The 24,044-nt window shown below is 39.3% G+C and overlaps 1 protein-coding gene across 1 annotated transcript in view; it reads right to left on the reverse strand.

Annotated features, from left to right (window-relative positions):
• NSMCE2 (NSE2 (MMS21) homolog, SMC5-SMC6 complex SUMO ligase) overlaps positions 1–24,044 on the reverse strand; it is a gene marked incomplete at both ends in the record, with an annotated part of 246,769 nt that overhangs the window by 189,249 nt on the left and 33,476 nt on the right. Inside the window, 1 exon segment of the mRNA XM_080693640.1 lies at positions 8,664–8,770. Coding sequence (XP_080549766.1) covers positions 8,664–8,770 — 107 coding nt within the window.

The following is a 24,044-nucleotide window of genomic DNA, read 5'->3' on the forward strand; positions in this document are numbered from 1 at the left end:
CGTTTTATAATTCTGATTAAAATCCACCACTTAAAACCTACAAACACTAGGATAGATTTCTCTAACCATAAAAACCAGTCTCACTTTAAGATAGAATTCTCACCTACTAACTTCCATTTAATTTGGTAACCTAAGAGACTGTATATCAAAATCCTTTCCTATAGAGGCAACTCGGTGAAATACTATACACAGGACATTCTTTGTGTGTTATTAGACAAGATACTGCAAAACACAACTTTAATTTGAAAATAGCTGTCCAGGGAGTTCCAAATCACAGACATAGGTGCATTCTGGGGCAAGGTAGCTCAAAATTGAGCACCATAAGGTGCCCTTTTGTTTTCTTATTAATTTCCACACCTGGGCGATGTTCCTATAGATGCAAAGGCTCAAAACTTTGGAAGCAGAAGGTGTTAAAGCGAGGCCTCATCCCGCTCCAGCGCCGAGCGTGGGGTCAGACAGTGGAGAAGAGAGCCGCTCCCGAGCTGGCCACCTGCTCCAGAGCTTCCAGGGCTCTGTGCTGCCTTCCCACCCCCTCACTGTTCCACTGACAACAGCATTCTCTCCCACGCTCAGGAATCTTCGGCCCTCGAAGGGACCTCCCCCTCCTTCCTCTTTGGTCAGTGATTCAGGGTGCCTATATTAGAGTGCAGTGAGTTGTACACTCAGTGGATGATCAAATCTAGGTGGTTACATCCTATGTCCTAGAAATTCCTTCGATATTAGAAAATACACCTTTAGCTTTCTAAGTGCCAAATTCTCCTCATGTTTGGTTTAACTATAATGGTAACTCTCAGCTTGCAAGATAACCTGTAAGGCTGCATACACAGTAGTGGATCGAAGGCCAGCTGATGACCGTGCAGGCTGGGCGGGCACAGGCAAGTGATTTGTCCCAGTCAAGCTAGTTGCACGATGACAAGGCAAGGGAGGACCTTGGCCCACCTTGTGTTTTATTATGTCGAAGACTGTGCAGGTTTTAATACTTTATATAAAGTGTGTTTCTACTCTCTTAATGCTCAATATGATTGTTTTAAAAGGCAAATAACATGTTCAAGTTAGCCTATCCTTGGAAACTACGATAGGTAACACAGGGAATACCCATGAGCAGATTTATAGAAAAACAGCGAAGAAAACAAGAATGGATGAATCTAGTGCCTAACTGGCCCAGTTAAGAAGAAAAATATTTACCTTCGACTACTATAAAATGCTGACCTAAAAAACAAAAACTATGTCCCTGAAATCTGACTTAAGTGCTTTAAAATCTTATAATCTTATATAATCTACAAGCTGCAAGTAGCAAAATGAACAGATTTGATGACAGGGAAAAATACACATACTCTATGTTTTCCAATAACTTAATATACTAAAAGAGCAATATAAAGGTCTGCTAATTCTTTTAAGATTTAAACTTTATTAGCTGGATGAGGTGGCACATATCTGTAATCTCAGTACTTGGGAGGCTGAGACAGGAAAAATGCAGATTCAAGGCCAGGCTAGGCAACAAAGCAAGACCCTCAAGAACTTAGCAAGACCCTGTTTCAAAATTAACAAAAAAAGGGTGAGGGAGTATAGCTTAAAGGTAGAATATCCCTGAGTTCACTCTCAGGTGCGCGCACAAGCGCGCGCACACACACACACACACACACACACACACACTTTGTTAAAGTAAAACCACACAATTAAGGATTATAACAAAAAAAAGGTCAAAGTAATCTGAATCTCAAGCTTTATTCCCTTTTTTTATATTATTCTGGGAACTGAACTCAGTTCTACCTTTGAGCTATATCCTAGCCCTTTTAGTTTTTTTGTTTGTTTTGTTTTGCAACAAGGTCTTATTAAGTTGCTGAGAGTCTTACTAAGCTGCTGAAGCTGGCTTAGACCCTTGTATCCTCCTGTCTCAGCCTCCCAAGTGTTAAGATTACAGGTGTACATCACCACACCTGGCTACTTACTTTTGATAAACTCTAGAACTATACTCATCAAAAATAAAAGAAGAACGCTAGGCATGGTGGTGCACACTTGTAATCCCCGCGCTTGGGAAGAGGAGACAGGAGGATCGCACAGGTTCGAAGCCAGCCTAAGAGACCCTGTTTAAAAAAAAAAAAAAAAAAAAAAAAATATATATATATATATATATATATATATAATAAGTCTGGGAGTATAGCCCACAGGTAGAAGGGTTTCCAGGAACTACAGTACCACCTAAAAATAAATAAATAAATAAATAAATAAGGATATATATTTTATCATCAACTGCTAATAATTTGTGACATTAATTTGAACCTGTTAGGTAATTTTGCATTTAGCTTGATGGTTCCCATCCCTTTTTAATAACAGAATTAAGATTGTAAGCAGGGCATGGTGGTGCATGCTTGTGATCCCAGTACTTGAGAGGCTGAGACAGGAGGATCACAGGTTTGCGGCCAGCCATAGTTACCTAGTGAGGCCCTCTGCAACTTAGACCCTGTTTGAAAATAAAGACTAAAAAATAGGGATAGTGGTATAGTTCAGAGGTAAAATGACCCTAGGTTCAATCCCTGGTACTGTAAATAAATAAATAAATAAATAAATAAATAAATAAATAAATAAAGTTGTAAATACTTTGCAGACTACCCTGAAGATAATGGTTGGACTTCTTCCTTGAATTAAACTGGTACCCACCTTCCATGCCTACCCCTCAGAAATCTGGAGTCCACACGACAAATTATAGGTTTAGTTAGAGCACTTATAAACAAAGAATGAGAAACACACAGGACTACCATAGGGTGTACTAAATACTAAATACTCTCATTTCATCAAAGAACTCTAGTAATATGTGCATACCTATGTTCATAGCACTACAATTCACAATACCCAAATTATAAAACTAACCTAGGTTTCCATCAACAGATGAACGGATTACAAAATTATGGAAAACACACACAATGTAATTCTGTTCAGAAATAAAAAAGAACAAATTAGGTCATCTGCAAGAAAACGGAAGGACCTGGAAAACATTATGTTAGGTGAGATTAGCCAGTCACAGAAAGTGAAGGGTCATATGTTGTCTCTAATATGCACAAGCAAGGGCGTAACTGGGATAGCAGAAGGATTCCAGATAATGGAGGAGAAAGCTCGGTGGCGCCAGGGAGGTGGTCTACAGGAAGGAAAGAGGGAAACACCGAGTTTCATTAACAGAGACACTTAGCATGACTATGTGCACATATGTAAATATACCAATGTTAATCTCAGTACTCTGTATTGAGAAGGGGGAGATGGGAAGGCAACAGGGAGGGGAGTTAACAAGTGCTGTGTGCATGCATGTCACTAACAACATGATTTACATTATGATGTAAGACTATAATGCACCAATAAAGCATGTTAAAAAGTTTCATTTCAGGAAGTGTAACTGCTGCCTGAGAGGTAGAACATAGTTATTGTTATCATCATCATTTGTGGCACTAGCGATTGAACCCAGGGGCATTCTATGTCTGAGCTATATTCCCAGCCTGATTTTTTATTCCTTTTTTACATTATTTTTTGGTACTGGGGATCGAACCCAGGGGCATTCTTCCTCCGAGCTACAACCCAGCCCTATTTATTTTTATCTGGAAACAGGGTCTCACTGGGCTGATGAGAGTCTCCTTACTTGCTGAGGCTGTCCTTGAACCTGTGACCCTGCTGTCTCAGCCTCTCAAGTACTAGGATTACAGGTATGTGAAACAGGGCCTCGCTAGATTGATGAAAGTCTCACAATTTGCTGAGGCTGTCCTCAAACCTGCAAATTTCCTGTCTCAGCCTCCCAAGTATCAGAATTACAAGCATGTGCCACCACATCTGCCATGAAATTACTTTTCAGTCCACTTTGCATCACAAGGCACAGGACCTGGCACATAGGAAAAACAAGTCTGTTAGTGAAGGAATCATTGGCCAACCTTAGGCAGGCTACTCAACTACTCTACATTCTCTATGTGCAAGGAGGCCTCCTCTGGATTAGTTTTCTCAAATTGTCTTCAGATAGGCCAAGGCACTCTAAAATTCAGACATCAAGACAATCAGAAATAAAATGCTTCCACTTCCTGCAAAAGTCACATGAAGACGTTACCTGTAACTTCCCCCATGCTGAGGCTCCTTTGACTCTCCTCTTAAGTATCACTTCCTCAGGAAGGAGCCTCCAGCCACTCCCACAAGACAGTATGCAACCTAAGTTACTGACTCTCTCCGAATGCCTCTGTTCCCTTGGTAGCACGCACCACAACGGTGCTTATATAACACCTGCACTGCTCTTTGTTAAATGTCTGGCTCCTGTTCTAGGCCTCAGACATCCTGAAGGTGAAGGTTATGTGGGCCTTGCTGATTGGCTTCCTATTTCCTGTACCTAGAAGTGCTTGGCACATAGTTCTCTAGTAAATATTTATTCAATAAACCTTTGGGAACAAAAAGCCAGCCAATGATGTCATTTTAAAAATAGTCAAATAGTTGAATAGCAAAAGCTTTGACAGTGAGGGAAGAAACATTGGACTGTCAGTAGTCTAATGTTAAAAACATCACTGGTTCCCACAGAAAACCAAGAAAAGGGTTTCCCTATAGTAACAGTGATAAGAGACGTAACTGTTTTACATGTCTGTGCACCATTTTATAGCCACACATCACATGTATGGTCTCATGATTAATAAACTTTCATACAGAACTCTGAGATTTTTTGTGAGGTTTTTTTGTGTTTTTTGTTTTGCTTTGTTTTTTGTTTTTTGTTTTTAGTGGCACTGGGAGTGGAACCCAGGAACTTTTCTACCTCCGGGCTACACTCTCAGACCTATTTTATATTTTATTTGGAAACAGGGTCTCACTAAGTTGCTGAGAGCCTCATTAAGTAGCTGAGGCTGGCTTCAAACCTGCGCGATCCTCCTGTCTCAGCCTCACAAGTGCTGGGATTACAAACGTGCGCCACCACGCCCGGCTTTTTGTGAGTTTTTAAGAGAGGCTTCATAGGTACATAATTCATTCATCATAAAAGTTTTGATGAATGTTCTAAAAGTTTTGATAAATGTCTTAGAAACTGAGACTTTTTTTTCTTTTTTTTAGTGCATTTTGCCTAATATTCCTCTTATAACCAAACTAGCTGGAACCCAGTTATGATGTTTTTTTATTTGAGTTTCACAGCACTAAAACAGCCACTCGTTCCAAGTGAAATCTTTAGGCCTTGTGGAATACACCAGCCCTACATTCTCAAAGACAAAGCAGGAGATTGGAGCTCTTCTGCTAAATGCCTAAGGGACTCCCCAGGGAATGTCAGTAAATTAATCCATACTGCTAAGGTTCCAAAGTAAACTTCCAAAACCTTTTCAGAGAGGCATAACCTTCTAAATTCTGTGAAGGTGATAGCAGGAGAGAGATGTTTAAATAATGAACTGAAAATTCTTTGATGATTTTGTAAAAAAAAAAAAAGTCTTTCTTTCAACTTTCTAAATCTGTGTGAAAGTTTATAAACACAAAGAACACAAGAATGGATAGAACTTGGGCAAATGTCCCTATAATGGAAGTACTGAAGCTCTCATAGTCCATGATGGAGCAGAAGGATGAGTAGGACTCAAATCCCTACTACCTGTCTTCTTTCTTGATAACCTGATTTTAAAAATTCTTTATGTTAGAGATCATGATTCTGTAACCTAAGAAGCTTGTATGCAATTCCTATATGATTCTTGACTTCCAGAAGAGGACAAATCAAGGCCAAAATAAGTACCTAGAAAGCTGGGCAGGGTGCCCATGACTATAATCCCAGTGCTTGGGAGGCTCTTCAACACAGCAGGATTGCAGGGTTGAGGCCAGTCTCAGCAACTTAGGCCCTGTTTCAAAATAAAATATAAAAAAGGGCTGGGGCTATAGCTCAGAAGTAAAAGGCTCCTGAGTTCAATCCCTAGTATCATCTAAACAAACAAACAAAAACAAAAACAAAAAAGGTCCCTGAAATAAAGTGAGCAAAACAAAGTACTTGTTTTGTAGAAAGTGTCTGTTCCACCTTTCTAAGGAATTCTCTTTGGAAATCTGGGTTTGCAATATAGTATCTTATGGGTCCATCAAATTTTATTAATGCCAAAGTATTGTGATATACATTATCTAATCTGATTCACACAATAATCTTGTGAAACAGGCAGGCCAAGGATTTTATAGATGAAGAACATGAGGTTCCAAGATGTTAAGTTTCTTGAACAAAGACCATAACTTAGAAAGTGGTAAGAACTAGGAGATGAAGAATTCTGAGCCCTAGATGACTGTGATTTCTTTCCTTTTTGTTTGTTTTTTGTTATTTGCTTGTTTTTTTGTGAAGCTAGAGATTGAACCCAGGGACATTCTACCTCTGAGCTACACCGCCAGCTCTTTTTTATTTTTTGTATTGAAACAGGGTCTTGTTAAATTGCTGAGGTTGTTCTCTAACCTGCAATCCTCCCCTCTCAGCCTCCCAAGCACTGAAATTCCAAGGACTGGGATTACATCCCAGCTGTTCGCTGCTGTTTCTAAAGAATGATACCATCCTGGTCCATCCCAACCTGCTGATCATTCTTCTATATCTCACCAAAACAATCAATAAGATAGCAATGATTGTAATTTCAAAGATAAGGATCATATTCCCAGTTAGTCCCTATTGGTTTCATGTCTTAGAAACCTTATAAAAACTGTGATGTATGCTGGGTGTGGTGGCGCACGCTTGTAATCCCCGTGCTTGGGAGGCAGAAACCGGAGGATCACACAGGTTCGAAGCCAGCCGTGCTGGCTTAAGAGACCCTGTTTCCAAATAAAAATATAAAAATAGGTCTGGGGTCTGGGAGTGTAGCCCGGAGGTAGAAGGGCTTCCAGGAACCCCAGTACCACAGGGGGGAAAAAAAAATTGTGATTTACTATTCTTGGTCTTGTATCAAGCTTGCATAGACAGCATAATTTGGCATCAGAAAGGAGAAACATTGTTTTCTCCTCCTATAAAATACCAGGGATCTTCCTGACAAGTATTAGAATCCTTAAATCCATTTGCTCCACAGTCCAGTAAGAGATTAGGGCTAAAAAATGGGGTAAAATGCAAAGTATAATCTTCCCCACTAAAGGGGACAAGGGTGATGGGATACGACTTCAAGATGAAAGAAATGCTGATATAGGTGAGGAGGGGGACTTCTTTGTGTTTAGCTTTTGAGTGACTCAGTTGCTTAAAGGGGGAAGTATTCAATACTTATTGTAAAACTACTTTAAGTATCTGTGAATCTCAAAGTTTGGTAGAAAAAAATCAATATTAAAATTCTTTGACTACAAAATCTCATTTTTAGTCAATAATAGATACTGTGCTGTTATAGTTGCAAGTTATGAAAGTTAAAAATAGTTATCAAACAACCTTTCTAGAATGTAAGGTGAAAGCAAGATTGATCCATACACCAGACCTAACTCTAATCTTTGGTAGCAAAAACATGTTATAAAGTTAGTTGTGTTCTTTTAAGTCAGTGGTTTTTTTTTTTAAAAAAAAAAAAAAAACAAAACCCTAGTGCTATAACCCTATTCAAGATATATGAAATCAGAATACTTTAAAATAGAAACTGGCTGGTTTTAGGATTCAGCTATAATTAAAAAACCTCTGAAGTAAGTTCCTTGGTTGTTATTCATTTTCAAGTACGCCAATATAATGTCATTTTCATATTTTTCTATGGAAGAAATATTCTTAAGACTAGGACTAAAAGTCAGAATGGCCAGAAACATTAGAATTTTACAAGCTGAATTAGTTTATTGCTGGAATGTAAGCAGACATGCCTACAGTTAATCACAAATATTACATGCAAAATCCTAACCATTAAAAAACCTAGAAAATGTTAAATAACTGTATCATCTCATTTCCATTGGGCTAAGTATTAATACTGAAATTTTTCCCTTTCACTGAACAGTAGTTGATTTTGTTAAATATTTGATTTTTAGAATTTTCCCATAACCATAAGTAAGAAAAAGCAAATAAAGAAACCAGAAGTACAAGACACTCTCTTCCACAGGTATAGGAAATCAGTTCAACAGGGAGTTTCCACTGTCAGAGGACAAAGGACTTCTCAGAAACATTACTGCAATCATATTGCTCATTCTTACTCAACCCAGTACTACTAAAAAGGATGTTGCTGTGTTCCCACCTTAACTGCCTTCTGTGCTTTTCCTGCGACAGCTGGAGTCAACAAAGATATGTTTGGCTTCTGGAAAAAATGAAATGCCAACCTTCTTTAATTTTAAACTTACTCTAAAACTCTTCCACGTTATCTGATTCTAAGACTTTTGCAATAGATGCCTATTTGTTACAGCTAATGAGTAACTAAACGTGGTCTAAATTATATGTTGAAACAAATATAACAATAAAAACAAGTTGTATGCAATCTTGAGCATTTTGGAAAAACCTACTTATATTCATGGGAACTTAGGGTAAACATTTTGAGACAAAAAAATGCAAGACAATCCAAAATGGGTTTAATATGCTAACTGAACTCTTGGTGGCCTTGCTGGGAAAATATTTAAGATTCCTATTCAATGAGACATCCTGATTAAAAGAAAAATAATAGCTGATACAGGAAAGATAAGGAAATATTAAAGGTTAGAAAAGAATTCTGATTTTGTGTTTCTACATGTAGGTCAGTGAGTTGTAACCTAAAATAAGCAGATGAGTGACACATACTTACATGATTTATTGCATACTGAACAGCCTTAACGTAATGGTTGAGTTCCCGGTCCATTATAGCAAATTCAATCATGGCCTTGTCCATACTATATTCACTACTCACTTCAGCTGGAAAAAAAAAAAAAGGTTGAAATCATTATTTTTTTCATTAAAATGCTTTATCTGTCTGGAGAAAGTTGCAACAATATGAGGTATACCAGTTAGTACGTTAAATAATTTAATAAAGGTATTATAACTTTAAAAATATATTCCTCAACATATACCTTTTTCATTCAAAATTCTAGAAATACACTTAGAAATTATTCAAAAGCAGTGTTGAAGCCAGGCATGGTGGCCAGGATTATATGCCTCTAATCTCAGTACTTGGGAGGCTGAGACAGGAAGATCACGGTTAGTGAACTTAGTGAACTTAGTGAAACCCTCAGCAACTAAATGAGATTTGTTTCAAAATAAAAAATTTGTTTCAAAATAAAAAATTAAATAGAGCTGGGAGTATAGCTTAGAGGTACAAAGCTCCTGGGTTCCAACCCTAGTACCACAAGAAAAACAAAACAAACAGGGAAAAAAAAACCAAAAAACAGAAAAAGCAGTGTTGGGATGGAAAGAAACACATTTGTTCTCAGGAGTTCTAGGCTGCGCCTCTCAGATGATCTTAAATCACGACACCTCTTTCGGCCTCAGTTTCCTCATTCTTTAACAGCAGCCCAGTTATATGTCTGTCTATTAGCTTCACAGGACTGTTACAGATTGAATAAGGAAGATTTCTACTTCTAAAAACAATAGGCTGGGTTATTTAGATCAACCCTACTGAAAGCAATTGCAAATAACATTTAAAAAGAAAGAAAAAAAAAAGGAATTCCAAAAAAAACAAGACACAGTTAAGATATTAAGAAACAAGCAGGGCCATGGGAAAACTGAGCTGGAGAAGTGAGGCAACAGAATCACTGAATACCTTCTCACAGGAGGCTGGGATCCCCACTTCTGGGCTTAAGGATGGAGCAGAAGTAAGCTGCTGCTCCTCAGGACTGCAGGGAGGGCAGCCCTGCCCATTAAGCATACGAGAGGGGAAAGGAAGAAAAACAAAAAACAAAAAACAAAAACAAAAAAACAAAAAAACAACAGAAAGAGAAACCCTGTTTCTGAAAAGCTGGCCACAAGCCTGTCCTCCTATGGAGTTGTCACCTGGGTCCCCTAATGTGAGTGGCCCAGGACCCTAAGCACAGAACTAGCTGCAAAGTGGTCTCAGACTAAAAGTACCACAGGTCTCTGGCACACGCAAATATAATTCCTCCCTGGGGAAGGTACTTTTGTAATAATTTCAAATAACTCCATGAATAATTTTTAAGGATAATGAGCAGATTACAAGGCAACAATTAAAAAAATAAAATAAGCAAACAAGACTCTCACACACCCTAAAACACATAAGAAAACAAGCTACCAAAAATAAGAATCAATAGAAACAGATTCACAAATGTTCCAGTAACTGAAATAATCTATCAGTCACCGTAGGAACAAACTACACTTACTATGTTTAAAAATTTTAAATATCCTCAGGGGTCAGGAAAATATGAAAAGTGATAGAGACTAGAAAAGCAAGGTAGTGTTCTTTTTTTGTGTGTGTCTGGTACTGGGGATGGAACCCAGGGGAATTTTACTTCCGAGCTACACCCCCAGACCTATTTTTTATTCTTTATTTGGAAACAGGGTCTCACTAAGTTGCAGAGGGCCTTGCTAAGTAGCTGAGGCTACTCATGAACAGCAATCCTCCTGTCCCAGCCTCCCAAATGCTGGGATTAACAAGCATGTGCCACCATGCCCAGCAACAGTGTTCTTAAAAGTTCTTTTAGCCGGGCGTGGTGGCGCACGCTTGTAATCCCTGTGCTTGGGAGGCGGAGACAGGAGGATCGCGCAGGTTCGAAGCCAGCCATGCTGGCGTAAGAGACCCTGTTTCCAAAAACCCACACATCTATAGTCAACTGATCTTTGACAAAGGGGCCAGACTCATATGCTGGAGAAAAGACAGCCTTTTCAACAAATGGTGCTGGGAGAACTGGCTATCCATTTGTAGAAAGTTGGATCTGAATCCTTACTTCTCACCATGTACAGGAATCAACTCGAGATGGATCAAAGACTTAGAAATTAGACCAGAGACTGTGAAGTTGTTAGAGAAAGGCATAGGATCTATACTCCAACATATAGGTACAGGGAGTAACTTTCTCAATAAGATTTCCAAAGCGCAGGAAATTAAAGCAAGAACTAATAAGTAGGATCTCTTCAAACTAAAAAGTTTCTTCTCATCAAAGGAAACCATCAATAACCTAAAGAGGAAGCCTACAGAATGGGAGAAGATCTTTACCAGCCACCATGCTGATAGGGGACTAATATCCAGAATATACAAAGAGCTCAAAAGACTCTTCACTAGCAAAACAAACAACCCAATCAAGAAATGGGCAACTGAAATGAATAGACATTTCACAAAAAAAGAGATACAAATGGCCAATAGATACATAAAAAGATGTTCAACATTACTAGCCATCAGGGAGATGCAAATTAAAACTACACTGAGATTACATCTAACCCCAATCAGAGTGGCAAACATGAAGAAATCAAAGAACAACAATTGCTGGTGAGGATGTGGGGAAAGAGGAATTCTTTTACACTGTTGGTGGGAGTGCAAAGTAGTTCAGCCACTATGGAGATCAGTATAGAGATTCCTTAGAAAATTGGGAATAGATCCACCATATGATCCGGCTATACCACTCCTGGGTGTCTTTCCAAAGGGGTTGAAATCAGAGAACTATGTTAACTTATGCATACCCATGTCCATAGCAGCACAGTTTGTAATAGCCAAAATATGGAACCAACCTAGATCTCCATCAACAGATGAATGGATTGCAAAATTATGGGAAATACACACAATGAAATTCTATTCAGCTATAAAGAAGAACAAAATAATAGCGTTTGCAAGATGATGGAAGGAACTGGAGAACATTATGTTAAGTGAGATAAGTCAAGCACAGAAAGAGAAGGGACATATGTTTTCTCTAATATGTCCAAGCTAGGGAGTAGTGGTAATACCAGAGGGACTCCAGATGATGGAGGGGAAATCTCAGCAAAGCTTTAATGGAAGGATAGGAGAGGAAGAAAGCTGAGGTTGTTCAATGGAGGAACTACACACGAATATGTGTAAATAGCATAAATACAACGTGATTAACCTGGACACTATCTATTGGGGGGGAGTGGAGGGAGAAGGGCATGAAGCACAATGTAAATGTACACCACTCTCAATATGTTCCACTTATAAAAATAAATTTTTTTATAAAAAGTATAAAAATAGGTCTGGGAGTATAGCCCAGAGGTAGAAGGTTTTCCAGGAACCCTAGTACCACAAAAAAATAAAATAAAATAATAATAATAATAGTTTTTTTAAACTCTTTTTTCAAGCCCTAAATCCTTAATTTAACAGAACAGGGAAAGATAGAAAACACAATGTCAAAAATATTTTAACATTAAAAAAACAGAATGAAAATAAAATAGACTCGTTTATATTGAGAATATATATACCGAAAGACTCTGCATTCAAATAATTTAGTTCAGACAAATGTAATTCTTATCTGCTCTAAAGAACACCACCACAGATCACCTCAAAGTCATAGAATAACGTAAAACCCATTTACATTTGCCTTTTTTTTTTGCGATACAGAGGATGAAACCCAGGGGCATTTTACCTCTGAGCTACATCCCCCAGCCCTATTTTTTATTCTTTATTTGGGAACAGGGTCTCACTGAGTTGCGAAGAGCCTAAGTAGTAGCTGAGGCTGTCATGAACCAGGATCCTCCTGTCTCAGTCTCCCAAATGCTGGGATTACAAGCATGTGCCACCACGTCTGGCTCACCTTTCTAGACTTTTAAATTATAGAACATCTCCTGGATTTATATATTTCCAGTAGAGTACCTCTTAGCTTTTAATATCCAGACACTGCAGACTAGAGATCTATCTCAATGTAAGCTTCTGGGGGAGTATGTTTATATAATTAAGATCTATATTTACATCCTCAAATAAAATAATCTTTTTTTCCCCTTGGTACTGAGGATTGAACCCAGAGACATTCAATCTTCAAGCTATATTCCCAGCTCGATTTTATTTCATATTTGGAAATGGGGTTTCACTAGGCTGCTTAAAAACCTTGCTAAATTGCTGAGGCTGGCTTTCAACCTGTGATCCTCTGCCTCAGCCCCCCAAGTACTGGGATTACAAGTGTGCACCACCAGGCCTGGCTCAAACACATTTTTAACAAAATGGGGTGTGGGAAATATCTCAAATTATCACTAAGAGTACTGGCTCAACGTTTTCAAAATGTTTGAATGTCAACAAATGAAACGCTGCTCAGATATTGCCAGTGTCAACATGTATGTGTTGTTGCCTACATAAAGAGTGTGTGTGAGAATCATATGAATTCCCTAATGATCACAAAAAGATTACAAACCATTTACAATCTAACAGAATCATCTGTGGATTCTAGTTATAGGCATCTTATGGTACTTAGTTAAATTTCAGTAAATGGGTTAGAGGTTTGAGATTGACCAATAACTTATTTTCTTCGATTTAAAATTTTAAAAAGGCTCCTGGTTTCACAGAAGTCTTATCTAGTTAAAAGAAAGCTTATTTTTTTCTTAGTGGAATCAGTTTATTTTATGGGTATCAAATATTCTGAAACCAAGACCAAAGAAATGAATAAAACTAGTAACCTGGGCAAAGATCGACGACATAAAGTACTTTCTCATAAATCTAGTATCAGAGACGCTTCCACACTAACCAGAAATTGCTGAAAGGATCAACTAGGACAAAAGTCTTTGAAGCATAAGAAATAAAAGTCTGGAGCTTAAATCACTGGGAACTGATATAATGCTGATAATCACCCTCTGGAATGAAACGAGCTAATATTTTAAGGCATGCAGAATGTGCCTGAGATGTTCAGAATGCTACATAAGGGTTTAAAATAAAGCCAACAGGATGCTGGTTCTCATTAACAAGGTCTCCTACAGGCTAGGAGGACTGGAGCCAGGTAGTATTCTGAAATACAAGGCCAAAGAGGCCTACCTGCAAAGGAGAACAGGAACAATGTCCGGGTCAGGATTTCAGGGCATGCAGCCTACAGGAAGAATCTCTGGAGGCCAACTGTGGCCCACAGGCAGCTCCCCTGCAGCTAGGACTCCAGGGCCCAAGAATGCTGGGACAGGCTGAAGAACACAGGCAAGAAACAGCGCAGCCTTAGGCAACAAAGGAAGGTAATCCTAAAAAGACAAAATCCTAGCACTGCTGGAAGTGATGTCCAGCCAGAGCACTTCAAAGTCTCACAGCACAGGGAGAGGCTACATTCAGAGTGGAAGAAACTTCCAACTGTGTCTTGAAGACAGGTCAGGAGCGCATTCAAATCTAGTCACAACCTGGCGCAGCCAGTTGATGATGGCTTTTGTGATTGTTTTTGTTCTTCTTGGCAGCCTTCTTTCCCTGCTCCAATGCTAACCTTTTTCAAAGCTGCTTTGTGTGTCCTTCAGAAACAAGCGGCTAGGGAAATCTGTATCTTACTTTACAAAAGACCTGAAATGGAGAAGAGCATGGTGATGCATGACAAAGGCCGATGGAGGCCCAGGAGCCCCACGTGCCACATGGCTGGAGATTGTGCAGCCTGTGGAGGGCCTGAGCTGGAGCAGAGGGGTGGCCAGCCAGAGCCCTGTCCCCACCCCTTGATTCCATTGATTCCTGTCAAATTCTCCCTCTCTCTCACAGAGAGAGACCTCCCTGAGCACCTACACTGAATCCATCCCACACACCTTTCACGGGCTAAGCTAAAGCCCTCCATGCTTCAAAATTATACCCGCCTGGAAGAGTCTCCTTTGCTTAATTTAGCTTCACACACTAAGATCTGGCACCACAATTTGGCCTTTCTTGTCTGCATTTGTCTCCTTTCCCCAGATTCTAATGTAATTGAAGGCAAGAACGATGCCTTCGTGTTCTTGGGAGCAGACAAAGAATTCTAAATAAACCTTCCTCCAATATTCTTCTAAGGCCATTATTTCATAAACTTGAAAATTAAGCTTTCACTGAACAATAACTTGAGCAAGGTGTTCTAATCCCAGGATTTGGGATGCCGAGACAAGAGGATTGCAGGTTTACAGCCAGCCTCATCAACTTAGCAAGGCCCTGTACAACTTAGTGAGACCCTGTTTCCAAATAAAAAATATATAAAATGGGGGGGGTGGTGGCTCAGAGTTAGAATGCCCCTGGGTTCAATCAATCTCTAGTATCAAAATCAGTAAATAAATTGTCCTACTTCACTTGAATTAAAAAGAGGATTGTGATATAAACTCATTGCCTATTATATTTTCATTGTGACTTTTTTTTTTTTTTTTTTTTGCAGGACTGGGGATGGAACCCAGGGGCATTCTACCTACAAGCTACACCCCAGTGCTATTTTTACTCTTTGTTTTGAAACAGGGTCTCACTAAATTGCGGAGCACCTGACTAAGTTGCTGAGGCTGCCCCCCCCCCGTCTCAGCCTCCAAAGTTCTTGGATTACAAGCATGTGCCACCATGCCTGGCTTTTGAGATAGGTAGTTTTTAGCCAGCACTTTTCATAGGAGAAAACCGAAGCAACTTGCTCAAGGCTACAAATGCAGCAAGCAGCAGGGCTTGGTCTCCAACTAGAATTTTCTACCTGTAAAGTCTGTGCCCTGGTCACTTGTACAAAAACATGTTCAATCAGGGAAAGACAAGCACCTCCAACAACTCCATGAATATCCAGGGAAAGAAGCCTTAGGTGGGAGAAAGCCTCTGGCCTGAGGCTCAGAGCTTCAGCTCAGCTCCTGGTGGACCCGAACATAGAGCAACACTTTTACGTAGGACGCTGGACAACGCCGTGCCACGGCTGTCAGACCTGGTCCTGGGAAGCGCTCTTTCAAAAGTCCTTATGTGGAGGAAACTGTTAACCAAAAGAATTGATTTTTCTCTTTTTAGAAGAATAGTGAGTTTTAACATCGGTTTGAAGAGTGGCCTTTCACAACAGCAGAGCTAATGTGAAGGGCTAAGCAAGCAACCGTCACCCTCAGAATGCTAGGAGAAAAACCAGCTACGACCAGCTGCTCAAAGGTCCAGGCTGTCCTGGGTCGAGAGCACTAGCAGCTGCAGAGTGCTGTGGGCTAGAATGCCAGGCAGCAAATAAAGGGCAGCCATAGAAAAATGGTCCAGGGAAGGGAAGAGGCCTGGAATGCATCAAGTTGCAGAGATGCTTCTAAATGGAGCTCAGAGTCAAAAGTAAATTTTATTATCCGCACCTCTGACTGCCCTTCTCTGGCGAAGTAGGGTCTGGGGAGATGGAGAATATTCAAATGTCTTCAAAGTCCCATTCTACAAGCACGTATTCACTAAAGTCAATCCTTGCTTTCATTAATCAAATAAACCTAGGTTATATATGTGAACATTCATATGAAAACCAATATATCCATGGAGAAGTATCCTAGGGAGATCTTGGGCCTCTGGGACACTAATTGAGAAACTGTTCTGGAAAGTTAGTACAATAGGAGATTTATAGGTATGAAATATGACCAGAGCTCCCCCCCACCCCAGCATATCTGGAGGGCACTGATAATCCCTGACTTACATTATAAAATTCTAGCTCTTTCTGTAAGTATGTCAGTACCAAAGCTGATGTACAAACTTGTCTGTAGCCAACAGCCCTGATGAGTACTATCCCTAACACTGTGCCAAACCACTATAGGGTAATAACTGTTTTCCCTGAAGGAATCTTAAGTGTTATTTAGACCAGGAAGAGCCATAGGATTAAACCTACCCTTTAAAGATGGCTTCTCCTTTGTTCTTCCTGTTCTATGGCCACTCTTAGAAAATGAAGCATGTCATGATAATCACTGGAGGACTTCTTTTAGACTGAAGTGCTCTGATATTTACACAGTTTAAGAGGTCTCTGAATGGATGAAGCTGGCCTGCATATGATTTCCCTGAAGTCACACAACAAACCCATAATTATGCAATCTAAACAGTCACGCAATTCATTAGACATGTCACCTGTTACTCAATGTCAAAATGCACTAACAGCAGTATTGGAACTATTACTATTCTGAAGTCTTGAATAGGCATTAAAGGTACACAATCAGTAGAACATTAAGCAGAAATGGTGACTTGGTGCTATAATCAAATTCAACTTAAAATTCATGAGATACCAAGGAGGGGAAGATCATGGCTGAGACAGGAGTGAATATGAGCTTGAAGGCAAACTAGTGGCCATCTGTGCTGGCTGCTTTGACCGTTGGAGACCAGGAGAAAAGAGAGGTCTGGGACAGAAAAGAAAGGAGGTGAACAAGCTATTTTTACAAGATGTACTCTCAAGTAAGACAAACAGCAGGGCTTCTGTGACTAAACGACGTAGGTAGTGAGTAGGTAGGAAGCCTGTGCCAATCTGGTCATTCTTATATAGCAAAGCATGGACACAGGGCAGTTTCTCAGCACCAGCTCCAACACCATCTAGGGTCTACTCAGACCTTATTCGCTCAATATAATTTTCTAGGCCACAGGTTAAAAAGCAACAGCAGATGGGGAAGAAGATTTTTATTTTGATATCCCCAAGTCCAGGTGGGCATGATCAATAGACCAGTAAAACTTCTCTTCCAGACTAGCAATCAGTTTGGCCAGAATAGAAGGTGCATGACAGGGCTTCCTGACCAACACTTCTAAGCAGGGCCTTCCCTAGCCATAGCTGTCCTTGGGCTGCAGCTCAGGCATGCACTGAGGAGAAATGAACTCTCTCCCCTGGGGCCCGGGAAGCAGAGAAGAAACACAGTACTCAGAGCCACTAAGATCCTTCTCCATCCCCCAGGTCCTCAAGAGAAGTACCTTCAGCAAAACATACATTAAAACAGATACTTTGCCGGGCGTGGTGGCACACGCTTGTAATCCCCGCGCTTGGGAGGCAGAGACAGGAGGATCGCGCAGGTTCGAAGCCAGCCGCGCGCGCTGGCTTAGGAGACCCTGTTTCCAAATAAAAATGTAAAAATAGGTCTGGGAGTGTAGCCCGGAGGTAGAAGGGCTTCCAGGAACCCCAGTACCACCAAAAAAAAAAAAAAAAAAAACCAGATACTTTCCCTCCCTCTTTTCCTAGCACATCCATACACATCTATCTCTATACTCCCTCTCTCCACTCCCAAATGACTTTTCTCTTTGCTCTGCTATTCCGCATGATATCAGTCAAAAGGTTCTTTTCAGAATCTTCCCTAATCTCCAAAATAGGACCAAATACTTCATACGTTATTGGTCCCTGACACTTCTTATTTTTACAACTAGGACATATGCCTGTACATACCGCGGGGCGGCACTCCTCAAGACAAATGTCACCTACTCCTTCCACTTTTGTCTCCAATTCAATTACATAGTTTTGCCCTGAAATTTTTGCTTTTTCCTGGAATCCCATTCTAAACAAAAAATTGCAGAATTAGGTGTTTTTTATTCTGCAAATCCATGTGCAAGTATGTCTGAACAGGAACATTACCAATTATATGTAGTTGATTAAATTCAACACCGTCTACTTTATTAGCAAACTACTAGGCTAAGATAAGGCAGACATTTAGAGTTCTTAAGGGTTGCTGACTCCAATTCAGCATGACTCATAGACTCAGAAGAATCTGATAAACATTAAATGTCATAAAGTACACACAACCTTTTTGGCAAGGAGGAAGGAAGGAAAGGAGGCACACATTGCTTGATTCTATTTTAAATTTAAGAATAAATGAGACATCTAGTAGAAAGACTTTCTTTTCTAAAGCAGGCAGGCAGTATTTCCTTATCTCTTCAAATCAGAACTTGATTCTACTACATATTTTAAGTAAGACATTCTTTTTGGATAAACTCAAAGACGGTATAAACCATAAGCCTACCCACTTCCCCACCAAAAAAAATAAAGTAAAATAATAAAAACACTTCCTCTGAAAATACAGCTCCGATGATCTCTCTTGCAACATATATCTATGCACACACATCTACCTGTATGAGTGTGTGTGTGTATGTTTTTCCTGGCAACCTGATATTAAACAATCATTATACATTCACCAGGAGTCAAATTTAATGACTTACTCACTGCTTGAGCAATATTTAATAGAAACTTGGTTACTTCTCACTACACGGTACTTTAAAGTTATAATTATTCCTCCACACAGATATTAGTGTGGTAAAATTAAAACTGAGTCCACATTTTATAATTGCCTCCCACTGGAAGTAATAGCTAAGAGTATAACCGTGGTGAGACGAGCTAGTAAGCAGCTGGTTTCTTTACCAGCACAGTGAATGTGGGAGAAATCCTCAAGAAATCTTCACCTTTACAACCCTGTTTACCTGCCTACACAATTCTCTTATCATGATCATACAGAAGAGGGAAGCTGTAGTACAGTAACTAAAAGAGCAGCTCTGGAATCAAGTTTCATTCCAACTGGGCTATTTTGTTTGATGGCTACATTTGTAGTCTTTGGCAAGTCACTCTGTACTAGAATCTGTTTCTTGTCTGTCTAATGGGTACAATATTAGTGCCTAATTCATAGAGTTGATAGGGAGACCAAGCAAGATAATACAGGTAAAATGATCTGAACAGGGCTGGGCCCACTTGCAACATGAACAAAATATTATCTGTCATTATATTTATTACAAAATAGGTAACTAATCTGCAAATGTCCTTTAAATACTGAAAGCATTTTGCCCTTGGAAATGAAAGGAATCAGTGCTGTTTTTTTTACTAATTTCCAAAATACCAAGCTGAATTTAAGAGATTTCAGTGCTCACTGTGAAACTTTGTAAACACTACACTCCTTTCCAAGTTCAGAAATGTATCTACCTTGCAAAAGCTAATTGAGCACTTAGTAGCTGTCAGGCAGAGGGGGAAAAGGCTTTGAAGCAAGCGAGAGCAGCTACCACAGCAGAAGAAGGCAGGGCAGGTTGGGCAGGTGAGGGCAGACTGGAGCAAGAGCCAGTGGTTGTCGGCTATCCACCAGGACGGCTGAAGGCTGAACAAACACGTCTTCACTCCTCTCCACCAGCACCGATTCAGAGTTAAAGAGCCCAATAAAACCAATGGGAACGAACAGAGAGAAGGAGAGATGGATTTTAAGAAGGAGCAAATCTTCACTGGGCACGTCTCCATACAGGCCTCTGAACATACGACCTCATCCCAACCTTTGCTACGGCAGTGTGAACTGGGTATTATTAAGCACCTTGTAGAGATAAGGAAGCCCATGCTCACAGAGGCTAAACTGTTGGCCCAGGTCACCTCGTTAATAAATGGTGGAGGTATGACTAATCTCAGGTCTAACAAAGTTTCCGTGGGAGGGACATGCCACAGTGTCTGAACGACTACACAGAAATAAGTAAAACGTGCATCACACAAAAGTAATGGGTCTCAAACGAGCTATTCGTCATCTGAAGAGATCATCCTAAAATTACTTCTTTTAAGAGGGAAGAAAAAAGGTGAAATATTGATTGAGCTCTACCTCAGAGTAACAGAGACAATGACACCCTTCATTATATTCACAAATATTTACTGAGCACATCTGTTAAATTTCTATAAACTACTGTGGAAAAGATATAACTAAAAATAGTGCTTGAAATTAATTCTACGACTAGTTAAATTAATAAAATTGTAAATCTGCCAGTCATCAAAAGTACTGTAATTTTAAAACAAAAGCATCTATTATTTTAAAACATATCCACAGACCCTTAGTCTTCAAGGTTAGGTCTGTCTTATAGACTTTTATTTAAATGGTTTTTCTACATCATTCTTGCCCATTTCTTCCTGGTTGAATGGAAAGAAGTAGTGAATTCAAGGCAGCAAGCAGTTTCCCAACCAATGTTTCTTTTGATGGCTGTCATTTCCTGGTCTTCAAGTCCCCAGCTGTGCTCAAGTCTTATCTATAGTGTGACACCTGGACACCCAGGAAGGAGGCATAAGGAAGGAACAGAGCTTGGCTTTGACTCTGGCTCAGCACCAAGCTTCTCACATGAATGTGTGGCAGCAAAGACAAAAAAGTGAGTGAGGTTTAAACCTCTTATGACTACCGAGAATGTAGGCAAAGGACTCAACATGGTGCCACACAGACGACTTAATAAATGGACTGTGTTTTGCTGAAATAATGGTACTTTGTGATATTCACAACACAAATCTATTTCACTTAAGCCAGTATCTATTGAATCATAGCATTTTCTCACCCACTTTAAAAAATCCTTTAAAACTAATAAGGCATATATATGGTAGAAATATTCAAATAGTATGATAAAGTGGAGTGTCCAGTCTCCAAAGCTCTCTTCCTGGGCAACAATCCTCTGAAGTTCTTGGCACTATAGTCCCATGGAAATAAATGTTCTATGTAGAAGCATCCCCTTTTTAGAGAGGATTACAGAAATTAAAATACTTATTGAGAGATCAGAAATGAATTAAGAAATGACCAAACCCAAGGAGGAACTCCCCTCACAAGGTCACACAATGCTCTCCTAGGTGCTCTCTGTGCCCCAGTCTTCCAATAGTAGACAGGAATAGAAAGAATAGTGGCAGCTGCTTGAGTTTAACATCAAAATATCCACTCCGAAACAACAACGCAATGGCAAACATATATGGGGAAAAAAGAAGTTCCATATTAAAAACAATAAAGAAGCAACGCTAAATGGTCTGTTAGTGGGGGGACTTTTGTTCACTTATTTAACAAATATGTACTAAGCACAGATCATGTGCCCAGGACTGTGCTGGCGGCCTTCAAGAGAGCAGTCAAAAAGGTCAGAGTTGTATTTTCTCTCAAAGAGCTCTTCCAAATTTTCTATTCCATGTAAAATATTCTATAAAGCCCCCTCATTTAAGTGTCTAAACATTGGCGCTTGGTGTGATGGGAAAGTCTGTTCTACAACTGAACAGCACTAATTATTAATCCCCCCAGAGAGGGCTGGTTTAGCACATCCTGGAAGAGTGTGAGGCAATGATAACAATAAATCCAAACTGCTCTTTCCCACACATTAACTGATTTATACTATACAACCTTAGTAAGGGTCAGTTGATTCTGATTTATATGATTGATGAAACTGGGGCTCAGACAAGTTAACTGATGCCACCACAACATCAGAAGCAGAGCTTGAACCCTGGGTCCTCTGCTGCAGAGCTACAGAAGAGCCACCTCCAAGGCCACACAGTCTCAAGTCTCTTCCAGATCACACTCCTTTAAGATTGGAAGGGGGCCATCAACTATTCTACTCTGCAAATATTCACTTCCCTAGACAAAGAACAATCACCACGTTCCTTCAACCAAGTGACCTGTTTTCATTTACACATGTCTCACCAGTAGAAAATGCATTTCAGAATAAAGAAGAAGAATCACAGTCATGGGTTAGACAAAACGACAATGAAGTTATTGCTATCACATTTGTACCACTGTGATCACGGGCTGGCCTTAACAACGAAGACCAAACAAACTAAAAATCTTGATAAAACTATTATTAAGCCATATTACTATCACTAGAGTCATATAGATAGAAGACTATAAAGGGAAGACTCAAAACTCAAATCAGGGACTATTACAGAAGACAACCCAGTCTCCCAGCATTACTTTTTGGGTATACCCCATTTACATGCCACAGATTTTGGTAAAACCCTAAGGTCTCTGCTTATTCACACCTTGGGAAGATATTATGCTAAGATCTGTGCATATTAGATTGGGAAGAAGAGCAATCAGTATCAAAAAAAAAGAGGGGAGAACTTAAGGTGATCAAAAACAAAATTATCAAGAAAGCTCATAGAGATAGCTACTCAAAAAAAGAAATGTTAATGATCTCTAGCTTGAAAATAGATAGCAACTTTCTTAGACAAGCTTATCTTTGTACTTACTTTAAAATTTATACCAGGATAACAATTACAAATAAGATCAGATATCTTTAAAACAGTTATATAAAAACCATTTAATTAAGTTCTCAAAACCATAAGTATAAATTATGGGATATCTGATCAGAAATTTATTGGATTATATGATCTATGATGACAGGGTCTGTAATCTCTGTTTTTACTGAGCTTTCAAATGTTGGTCTAAATAAGTTGTGAATTTTTTTTCCTAAGAAATACATTTTTAAAGAAATGATCGGATCGGAAGGGCCACAATTACAAAAGGAGGGAACAATTGTATTTCATGCTTTTATCTGTTGGAAAATAATTTCTCTATTATTTTTAGAAAGTAAAATAAATTTGCTTTCATGAAAATAGTGGTAAAACAATAAATTAAAATGTAAACCACTGTCAAGTCTTAAAAAAAAAAACTATCATGACTTACTCCAAACAATAACTGTTCTAATATACTACATTCCTTCAATTCTGTGCCTCCCCATAGTGCAAGTTTCTGAAAAGACTTCATAGATTTTGCCAGGTAATTATTATTGTCTCCTCTTTAAATATATTAATATTTTAAGCAATTTTATTTCCAATTTAAATCAGCAGTGATTCTCAAGATTGTTGCTGTCTTCCCTATTTTAAAAGACTCTTAACAAAGAACAAATGATTCATAGACAAATCTACTGAAACCTCTGGAAAACTGTTGGGTGAAGTGAACTCCCCCTGTACTAAGAATGATCACCCACTAATGTGTCTGGTTGTGGATAACAATTATAATGAAGCACAAAGTAAGAAAAAAGAACTATTAATATTCACTGAGTAACTAATTCTATTATCACAATGCAGGAGTATTTATAAAATGGGAGGTTCCACTCACTCACATCCCACATACAGGCACCCAGTCTTGGCAACCATAGCTGAACCATATGCCAGACCTAAAACCGGAAGTCATCTCAGGCTCCTCCCTCTTCTCATCCTCCACATCTAAGTTGTCTGGAAGATGAATCAATCCTGCCCACCAAATCAACTAAAATCTCTTTTACAATTACAGCGGCCTCAACGTCAATCTTTATGGTTTCTTCCAGTGTGATTTCCTTTTTCCAATTCCCTCTAATCCTTCTTCCTGGGTATCAATTTTATCTCAGGTTCAAGTCTGATGTTACTCTCTTGTTTATTAGTCTATCACAGTATTTCTGCTTATAGCTGGGATGGAGTTACAGGGACTCGATTTATTCTGCTATGTAAAACAATCCAAAAAAGAAAAGTAAAACAACAAAAAACTTAAGTTTATAAGACACTATAGGCATTGTGCAAGAAAAAAAATAACTGGAAGCATATGACACAGACCAACAATTGCCCTGCTTTAGTATCTTGAGGGAGCTTCCAGGCTGTGGGGACATAATACAAATCAAAATCTCAGCAGACTCTTATAGAAATGGACAAGTTGATTTTAAAATACATGAGCCGGG

The sequence above is a fragment of the Muscardinus avellanarius genome (assembly GCF_963383645.1).
Source record: "Muscardinus avellanarius genome assembly, chromosome: 4".
Lineage (NCBI taxonomy): Eukaryota > Metazoa > Chordata > Mammalia > Rodentia > Gliridae > Muscardinus > Muscardinus avellanarius.